Source organism: Aphanomyces invadans, assembly GCF_000520115.1.
Source record: "Aphanomyces invadans strain NJM9701 unplaced genomic scaffold supercont1.59, whole genome shotgun sequence".
NCBI lineage: Eukaryota > Oomycota > Saprolegniomycetes > Saprolegniales > Verrucalvaceae > Aphanomyces > Aphanomyces invadans.
The window spans coordinates 225,085-234,891 of record NW_008580204.1 but is presented as its reverse complement, the minus strand read 5'-3'; the positions used below and the strand labels follow the sequence as shown (position 1 = coordinate 234,891).

General features: G+C 53.5%; 4 protein-coding genes across 4 annotated transcripts; 2 read left to right on the top strand and 2 right to left on the bottom strand.

Moving 5' to 3' along the window:
• Nucleotides 1-2,323: 2,323 nt before the first annotated feature.
• H310_13990 (hypothetical protein) lies at nt 2,324-4,291 on the bottom strand. The gene is made up of 7 exons (XM_008881677.1): nt 3,942-4,291; nt 3,644-3,883; nt 3,372-3,585; nt 3,224-3,322; nt 3,097-3,162; nt 2,578-3,051; nt 2,324-2,526 (listed from the first exon to the last, which is right to left on the bottom strand). Exons 1-6 carry the CDS (start codon nt 4,226-4,228, stop codon nt 2,767-2,769), a joined length of 1,191 nt encoding a protein of 396 aa, XP_008879899.1. The 5' UTR covers nt 4,229-4,291; the 3' UTR covers nt 2,324-2,526; nt 2,578-2,766.
• A 324-nt stretch (nt 4,292-4,615) lies between these two features.
• H310_13989 (hypothetical protein) lies at nt 4,616-5,810 on the bottom strand. The gene has a single exon (XM_008881676.1). The coding sequence runs from the start codon at nt 5,696-5,698 to the stop codon at nt 4,736-4,738; it is 963 nt and encodes a 320-aa protein (XP_008879898.1). The 5' UTR covers nt 5,699-5,810; the 3' UTR covers nt 4,616-4,735.
• Nucleotides 5,811-6,318: 508 nt separating this feature from the next.
• Nucleotides 6,319-7,777, top strand: H310_13988 (hypothetical protein). Its single transcript, XM_008881675.1, has one exon. It carries the CDS (start codon nt 6,460-6,462, stop codon nt 7,729-7,731), a length of 1,272 nt encoding a protein of 423 aa, XP_008879897.1. The 5' UTR covers nt 6,319-6,459; the 3' UTR covers nt 7,732-7,777.
• Nucleotides 7,778-8,229: 452 nt separating this feature from the next.
• Nucleotides 8,230-9,297, top strand: H310_13987 (protein RarD). Its single transcript, XM_008881674.1, has one exon. The coding sequence runs from the start codon at nt 8,306-8,308 to the stop codon at nt 9,278-9,280; it is 975 nt and encodes a 324-aa protein (XP_008879896.1). The 5' UTR covers nt 8,230-8,305; the 3' UTR covers nt 9,281-9,297.
• Nucleotides 9,298-9,807: the final 510 nt, after the last annotated feature.

Here is a 9,807-nt window from a genome sequence, read left to right as displayed (position 1 = left end):
TTGATAATGGATGCACGTTGTGAACTTTTTCCAAAAGTTTATAGCTTTTGTTGAAGTCCCCTCGATGCCGCCCACCACTGTTAATGCAGCAAGTCCATCGCCCAAAATCCCGGTTCTGGTCCAGCAGCAGGTCACCGTTGACTGCAAAACTGACCCCCACGCATCTTGGCCCATCCCATCGCAATATCGAGCGGTACTTCATATAGACGGTCTTGTCGACCAGCCATAACTGAGTTGATCTGACCTAACGCATTTGTAGCTGGCGTTTCTTGACATTGGCCTTGAATGAAGCGATAATTCGAGCGTCCTATGGCTACGTGTTTTTCGGCAACGTTTTGACCGTCACATTCGACAAAGTAGTTGTTTCGAAGATTTGATGTGGTGGAGCATTGTCGACGACCATGAGGACCTTGCGGTCCCGATCGGCCATCATTGCGTCGATTGACTAGAGGTAGGAATTGAAGATGTTCGCATTCATCCATCCTCGTTTATTTGACGTGTAGATGAAGCCAAGTTCTTCGACAGACTGGCCACGGAAGCAACGTGGGTTGACAGCGGTGCCGATTAACAAAGAATCGATGCGGTCAGTACCGGCGCCATTCGTCGCTACGGCAATTGTTATTCGCTTTTTGGATTTTTTCGTTCCAGGTACGCGGCTGCGAGTGATCGATCGATGTGGCGACAAGTAGTAAAATGAACGTTTCGTCCATGTTGAGGACATTTTGAGGTGAATAACCTGCTGTCATGTCTAGGACCTGGTTTAGACCGACAAGAACAACCTCTCTGAGCGTCGATCCTGCCTCTCCATGATGGACCCTCCTCTTGAAACCGTGATTGCGTTGGAATTTGAAAGCCAGCCCATTGAAATGGCGAGTGCCAGTGCCGCAGGGATACCAAGTTCAACACAAAAAGCCTTTGCCTGGTTGCGGATGAGCTCTCCGGTTATGCACACGCCCAATTCTTCGCAGCGACTGACCACTTCAACAAGCTTTTGTTCCATCTCCGGTAATGAAACGCGTTATTCCTTTGTGCATTGTCCTCTGTCGACCCATTGACTTTCTGTTTTGTATGTCTCGAGAACGAGTCCGATGGTCGATTTTAAGGGAGTAGATGCGAGGCCAATAGTTTCTTTAGCCAATAACGCAAGTGTGCATAATACGATGCATTACTGTCGCTTAAATGCTTTGCGTACAGCTCGTGCTTCTCGACTAGGGTCATCCGCTGCTTCATCTTGAAATGGACTTGCAAGAATTGAATGCGTTCAAATCTTTGAAATACTTTCAATAGCAAGTATTATAAATTCATAAAAATTCTAAAGTATGGTCCGTTCGATTAGCAGGGAGAAGTCAGTATTCCATTGGTTGAATTCTCAACATATCGAATGATGCACGATATTGTTCAATATCAAAATATAGAGGTAGTTGATTTTTGTCGGAGGTTGGTTTCACTAAGAAATGCAAGAGGTGTTTTCAATTTAAAGAGTGCGTGGCAGAGGATCCCATGAAGTTATAGTCTGTTTAACCTTGCACTTAACAGTACTTCCTCTGACCCGTTACGGTGGAGGCAGCAATTTTTCATTAATATTCACGTATATTTATCTTCATACTTGTAAAACATGATTATTGCCAAAAGTGTATTTCTATTCGGTTTTGAAACTATACGAGGCCTCAGTTTTCATCCAATTTGGGCAGAGTTGATCAATGGGACATATTGGTCTGACCATCAATCGCCCACGGCTCAAGCACCTTAGACATGGTGTCATCTAATCTGCGCTTGAAACCCATCCGACTATTCATCGCTTTGATACGAGGACGCGCCATCTTCACGAACTCCATGCAAGTCTGTGCATTGGTGGCCATTGCGATTAAGTGCAAATGAAATGGACGACAGTCCTTGTTGTGAAACTACTGCTATGAAACCACTCGATTGTTCATCAATAGAGACGAAACTACCTTATGGAGTGTATGAGAATTTGAGGGTACTGTGCGGTATGTATTCAGGAAAACCTCTATACATTAATATTCAAAATCGTGCACGTGTGGTGTTTTTGTTCCATATCGACCAGGTGTACATGGGTATCGATCAAAAGTCGCTGGATCATACCTCTCGGTACCTGTATGCTCTGGAGTAATTACAATTGTGGCTTTGGATGCAACCACTGCTGAGGAAGAAGACTCTCCGTCGCCATCGCTATCCAGGTGCCATACCTGCCACACTCCACAGCACAGCACGCCTCGGTGCCTAAAGCTGATGAACATGCGCCCACCTAGCATGCACTGTCCCAACTCGATCTGTGCAGGGGCCTTCCACAAAACTGAAGGTGCCGTGGGTGAGCATTATGGCAATTCGTGTGGTCGTGATCTTGACTCATGCCCAACTCTTGTGCCTTCACTCGAATCGTGCCTGGCTCGACCTCTGTAATGCTTCCGTTTGGGAATTGATGGCTAGCATCGCAGAAGCCCACACAGTTACGCACATCATGATTCCGACGGCCGGAATTCTCTAGATGCAGCGCAGTACGTGACTCTGCATCATGGATAGAGAAGGTTACAAGGTCCCGATAGAGCGCAGGACTACCGAATTGCTGCAAGATCATGGTGCGCTTACGTCCCGCTATCGAAGATGATCTCGATTTAGAGAACGGGGGCATCTGTTTTGTTCCTCTTCAACGTGTTTACAATCGCCAAGGACACGATAGCGCCACCCCTTTAGCTATCACGCACCATGAATGTCATTAAAGAGATTGTTCAGAGAGAGAAATTCTCGTTAGCGTCCGACGATGGATGTGATTGTCGAGAGCGAATGCGCCCACTGGAGCTCTGGGTTGTCTTCGGCAATGGTTTCTGGCCACACAAGCGTGTAAAAGAGAGGCAAGAACGGTGTAGTCGAGCTCGTCGTTTGGTGGTCGATGAGCGACTGTGCACAAGCCTGTTCGATCTTTTTGTCAAGCGCGTCTGGTGTCTTGGGCTTGGACAAACACAGATTCGGGACGCACACCCGCATGAGATACGTGCAGAGGCTGGGCTCTTCAATCGTGTCGACCGACACGTCCTACGCCATGATTAGAGACTGTCACGGCGCCATGAAGTCGCGCACCGGTTGCTCCGGACAGCACACGAACTTGACCGTCGTGCTTCGCAGTTTGCCGTTTTCGTCGCAGTGCTAGCTCCCATACCAGAGTGAGATGAACAAACGTGGTGCTGCCACGTCATCACTTCAGTACCTGGCCGCCCGTGAAGTGATGAATGATCTCGGCGTCCGTGCTGCGGTCGTCTGTAAAGTGGCCGAGACTCCAGTCGCTCGACTTGGTGCCGTCCGCTTCCTATCAAACCCATCGTCAAGCAAAGTGTCCGTCATGTGGGATAATGAACCAAATGAAATTGTGTGATTTCGCTCTTGTAGCAATGCTGGTACGACCACCACCCGTTCGACATGGCGTGGCACTTCCTTTCGCCAAACGCGGCCTCGACCTGCGCGGCCAGTTTGGCGTGGGAACCTTTCTTTGGCGACGGGGTCGCGGCCCTGTGCAGCTGGCGCTCCGAGTCCACCATGCACTGGTCTTGCAACACATGCGTGAACTTCCACCTGCGGATGAACCCACGAGTGTCAATTTAAGGGATACTGCACACACCAACGCACGTACCCCACATGCTTGGCGCAGCGAGGACATGCCAACACGCGCCAGTTGTACGAGTCGAAGAACGTGTCTTGCTGCGTGTACGTGTCGGATGGCACACCGGCCGAGTCCACGAACGAGGCCAGTTCAAACTCGACGCCTGCCGGATTGTCAAAGTACACGACTTCGCCGTTCTCTCCAAGAGAAGCTTCCGCACGCGTATTCTTGGCGCGGGCTTTGCTGTCGTCGGGCAAGTGCTGGTAGTGGCTGCCAAAATCATGCAAGTGGACGTCAAGTTGCGAGGATGAACGAGACGGTCACGTACTGCTTCCACGCCAAATGTGCGCCGCAGAATCGGCAACGCATCGAGACGCCCGAAATGTCAGGCGTAGCGACCTCTGCATCAGTCGTTGGCAATGCCACCAAGGCGTGACCAGGTTTGGACGCCGGGACGTGTTGCTTCACGACACCGTTAACATTCAACGCGACTTCGTTCTTTGCCTTGGCCTCGTCATCCGATGTCGTTGAATAGCCAGACACATGCGCCGATTGCGCTGCTCGGTTCAGGGCTGTGGCAACGGACAGCGCCAAGCTCACCTTGACCAAGAACATGTCGATCAAAGACGGGAAGGCGAGTGCTTCGTGTTCAAGGGAGAGGGGTGCCAAGCACCTTGCACATCCGGATAATTATTATCCGAACTGCCGGTTTCACAAACCCGACACCTCTACCAGATTCGTGGGCGGCGCCACTTCAGGCAGTAAGTGTCGCATGTGCGCCAAGCAATGCATGATGTGCTTCTGACACCGCAAAGCTGTAAGCGAGGAGCAGAGGTCCACCAACAAATCGAGGACCCATTGACCAACCTGACGCTCACGCGGGTTGAGGACCGCGAGGCGCGCAAGCATCGTTCGAACGACTTGCAGTGCAGCTGTGGACACGTGGTGGTCCTGCCGGCCAGCATATAGCTAGTACCAGGAGATCGAAGGAGTACACTACGGTTGGAAGTCCGCATGACAGCAGCAGAACGATGTGGAGCTGCGTGTGCGATCAACGTGTTACGAAGACAGTCACCAAGTTCTCGACATTTAACTGACCCAGTCCAGAGCACATTCCCCCACTTAAGGGCAATACGTGACAAACAGGCTTTCATCGGGAGGGCAGTCGCGCATCTTGGTGTCGTCGCTAGGATACACGTACGCTTGAGGGCACACGTCAGCGTGGCAGACGATGTCGTTGCACTTGCCTTTGGCGGGGTTGTTGTTGTACTTGACAGGTACCACAGACACCGGGACATTGAATCCCCTGCGCCCCCCGTTGTTGCGGATACATTCGTCGTGGCTTTTTCCGTCGCGGCAGTTGGGTGGCACTACGCTGAGGTCGAACCAGAGTCGATCAGTCGTTAACGTCATCTCGACCAGAGTCGCTTCTTCACTTCGCGTGTGACGGAACATGGGGTGCTCCCCTGTGGCGAGCGACTGGTTGCACCTGCCTCCATTCGGCGGCAGCGTGCAGACCAACTGGTCGACTTTGTAGAGCTGAATAGCGTGCTTGCAGCGGTTGAGGAATTGCAATGTTGGCCGCTGGATGCTCGATCGGTGGGGAAAGACTGCTACAGCACCTGTCTTCGTAGATTTGGCCCCGATGAGATTCTTGAGGTAACACGTGCCTTGGAACCATACCACCACGACGCACTGGCCGTTCGCCGTGCAGTCGGCACAGCAGTCGCGGGGGGATGCCCGTTGCGTGGTAGCAATGTCGTTGCCTTTATAGTCGGTGTTGTCTTCAATGGCTGAGCATTGGGGGTACACGACACCTGCGACGGCCCCAGGGGCGACTCTTGCAGGTCCTCGTTTGTGCTTGAGGAAGCACGTCCCTTGGCGCCATACAAACAAGATACACAATGGATTTGATGCGCATTCGCTGCGGCAATTCATCGGAACTTGCTGCTTCGTGGAACGGATGTCGTTGCCCCAGTAGTCCATGTTGGGCTCGAGTACAGTGCCGGTGCCAACGACACCTTGCAACGCGATGGCCAAGATGAAGCCAATGGCATAGAGTGGAGCAATGACAAGGGTGCGCATGTTGATGCTGCTCAATCGAAGGAGAATGGGAAGTGGCGAGGGCACCTCGTGGCTGCGGGGGTTCAGACCCAGCCGGCATCAAGTCGGTCGCCATCCGGGATGTCACTGCATTGCAGGCTCAGCGCTGGCTCATACCAAGGCATATGTCGTACGGTGATAGCGTGGTATGGGTACCACGACATCGAGAAGGAAAGTTCGCTGAACAACAAAAGGGATGACATAAGGGACGCGCGCCTCGCTCGCAAGAGCGGGCAGCGCCAATTTCATTCGGCCTCCCATGTTCGACATGGACTGCCCGGCAATCATGCCATCTTTGTCCATAGTCGGCCACGTGCACAAGCTGTTCGCAGTCCATTCCGACAAACAACGCATTGGTATGCACAAACACGAACGAGGCAAACGAAGGTGCACCGCACCGTGCCAGCCTCGCGGCGTACAGTGTGCCGACCTCTCGCTGACCTCCTCACGCGGCCGAGGATACATGAAGAACGTTCCACGAGAGTTCTACCAGCTGGCGTCAACTTGGCGAGGCTTGGTTTGCACAGACGAGGCAATGTGCACTTGATGGTAGAGGACGGTCGAATTGCAGTCACGTACAATGTCAGTATGTGCATGTCACGGGACTCTACGCCAGGATACAAAAACCACGGCGACATTGCGGGCAAGCTGGAGAATGGAATCGCTTCTGTGGCAAGGTTGCTTGTCCGCCTCGTTGTGGGCTGGGTGCATGGCCATAATTGGTTTGACCCTTTTGTCCACTCATGCAACTGCTTGCGTCTCTCTTCGTCGCGGGTGCGGCCGTTGCGTCGAACGCTGCCGTCGCCGTACAAGCGAACGCCCCCCCTTCAACCATGTCGTGCTCGACAATTCAACACCATGCAGACTACAAAGGCAATGACATTCGATCGATAAAGCGAGAGACGGTGAACGACTGCTGCGCCGACTGCGCGGCCGCCCCCGATTGTGTCGTTGCAGTCTGGTATGAAGGCACGTGCTGGCTCAAGAACGTCGTAGGCACCCGCACATTGTTGGGGAACTCGACGGCTGTGTTCCCCCAGCGATCGAATGACCGCACGTCGCCCTCAGGCCTCACCGAAGCGACGACGCAGTCGCTTCCGTTGAAGAACATTCAGGCTGGGTATGCCTACGCCAAAGGCCACCGCCAGGGCACGTATAAGATGGTCACAGAGCTGCGGGGGTGTCAAACTCGCGTCGAAATGAGTGCGGGGCCCATCGCCCCGTACCACGAAGACGTGACGTTTGTCTTTCGAGGGCCGATGGATATTTACAACATTGCGATCTTTCAGCCGGCCAAATCGAAGACATGGTCCCGTGTGTCGAGCTACAGCCGCACATCGGCCACGAATTTGGTGTTTATGAACAACGGCAACCCTCAAAAGTACAAGGGCCTTTCCCCCCAAGGCTACGCGACAGCGGACGGTCGAGGATTTGCGCCAGAGGAGCCTACGCCATTCCGTGGTCGCCTGGACGACGGGTCGAACCCGAGCAATAGGTACGGCGGTCCTGGCAATACGACGGGGGTGGAGGTCAACATCATGCAACGTCAACGATGCACCCGAGATGTGTGCAAAGGGTACTTTGACCAAGCTTACGGCGCGCGTGGCTGGTCTGGCTCCAAGGTGTTCGTGGCCAAGGTCAAGATGGACGGCGTCCACGGCCTTCCAGCCATTTGGGCGCTCAATTCCCAAGTCGTCCGTGCGAATCAGTACGGGTGCAACTGCCGCGGAAGAGCTGACCCCGGTGGATGCGGCGAGCTCGACATTGCCGAAGCCATTCAACGGGGGTCGTCGGCCCTCTCAACGCACAACTACTGGCTGGACGCCAACCCGTCGGACGGCCACGACACATGGACGACGCGACCGACAAACGAACCAGCGACGTTCGTCGCGATCTTGGACGAGAGCAGTGGCGTGATCAAGGTGCTCCGACTCGGCGGGGACGACTTTGCGGCATTCGACGTCGACGCGATCTCTGCCGATGCTATGAATGCTCTAATTCAGCATCCCATCTAATGTATTCAACTAAAGTCTCAAACGAGGGCATCTTCATCGCAAACGTATGACCAGACTGGCTTGCATGGCATGGGGAGCAGCCAGTGACGCCGCACGATGGGCGATGCAGCTTGGACATGTAACTGGAACACGATAGCCGACGCAAGATGCAGCTCAGCCGTCGCGTACAACAGCAGCGGTGTTTCCTTTGGAGATGGCTTGGATGGAGGTGACGTCGTTCAGTTGGCGCGAACGGGAAGGATTGCCGCTCCACTAGGCTAACCGAAGTGCAGTAGCAATGGCGTTAGCTCCTCGTCAATTGTCTGCGGTGCAGAGCAGGCAAGTTGCGGCGGACTCGACAGAGTCCTTGCAACTTCAATCGGAGGTTGTGTTGTCACCTTGATGTGAGTGCTTAAATCGTACAGGTGAAACTGCAAACTGCAGGTTTATCCGTATATAACGTAGGTAAAACATAGTTTAACGTATGAGGAATCCATAAGAAGGTTATTCTGCCGTTCGAATGGCCTGAGGAAGTGCGATCAACAGGCGCCGCCCACCGATCAAATCCGCATTCGGTGCGTTGGCCACGCACGAGATGATCAAGCCGAATCCTCGCAAGGGCGTGGTGTTCTGCGTCGCGACCAACTTGATATGGTCTGTGTGCCCTATCTACTGGAAGCAGCTCCTCCATGTGCCATACCTTCAGCTGCTCTGCCATCGCATCGTATGGGCGCTGCCAACGCTCTTGGTCTACCTCACGATATCCGGGCAAATCTACGTGTTTGCAAGCAACGTCCGCATCTGGAAAGTCGTGCTGCGGTACGCTGGATCGGGCATCCTACTTGGGGCGACTCTGTTTCTCACCGTGTGGGCCGTCAACTCGGGCCACATTGTTGAAATGAGCCTCGCCTTCTTCATCAACCCGCTCATGAACGTCCTCTTGGGGGTTGCGTTCCTCCGAGAAAAGCTGCGGCGCTACCAGTGGGTCGCAGTCGCCCTTGCCACGACTGGCGTGCTTATCATCGCGATCTCGTACGGACAAGTTCCGTGGATCGCGCTCATCATTGCGCTCATCTTCGGCGTGTACGGCCTTGTCAAGAAGATCGCGCCGCTGGATCCTGTCCATGGCGTCACGATCGAGCTGACGCTCCTAAGTGTTCCGTCCATGGTATACCTGGCCACGTGCGACAACGTATTCGCCCACAATAGTGCCACGACCGACTTGCTTCTCGTGGGCGCTGGGATTTTCCCGACAGCCATCCCGTACGTGCTCTTTTCAGCGTCAGCCCAGCACATTTCGATGACGCTGCTCGGGATCTTGCAGTACATTCAACCGATCGGCCACTTTTTCATCGGCGTGTTCATGTACGACGAACCGTTTTCCACTGTCAAGCTCATTGGGTTTCTTATTGTGTGGGCCGCGCTGGTCGTGTTCACGGTCGAGGGTGTTGTCCGCCATCGACAAAACAAGTCACTCCCTCCCCTTGCTCCCACGGAAGGCATGGCGCACATCGAGGTGCTGACGCCACAGTCGTGTCCCACATCTCCAAACAATGAAACATCAGTCTAATGACCTGTTCTGCATCGCTCGCAACTCGCAACTGGTGCATTGCGTGTATGCTCATGCAGAATCCGTTCTGCATATGATAGAGCTCACCACGTTAGCAGGTAGCGTGCGCCTCACCAAGACATGGTGCGGTTACTCCATGGACGACTATAGTCCAGCAAGTTGCCAGGACGGTTGCCTGGCCACAGAACCAATGGCTACCTCTACGCCATCCCTTGCATAGCCCTGCACACAGCCTCGAAAGGATCTCGTTTGTCCATCGAGTGGAGCTGTCACTTGTCATCGCCCGCCGGTGTGGGTCGCCGTCGTTGCTCGTAAAAGTGTATGTCGCTGTGGATAGCCAATCAAAAGTAGCCTGTGGATGTGTTACTTCAAAGTCGTGCTATTTGATTGGCTAAAATTCAAATGTTAACTCGCATGGATTGGTTGATTCCGCATCACGCGTCACAAATTGGCTGAATTTCAGGGCAATGTGTTTAAGTACTGAACTTTACATAGGAACGCTTCGACTGCGTTGCCACGCTGACCAA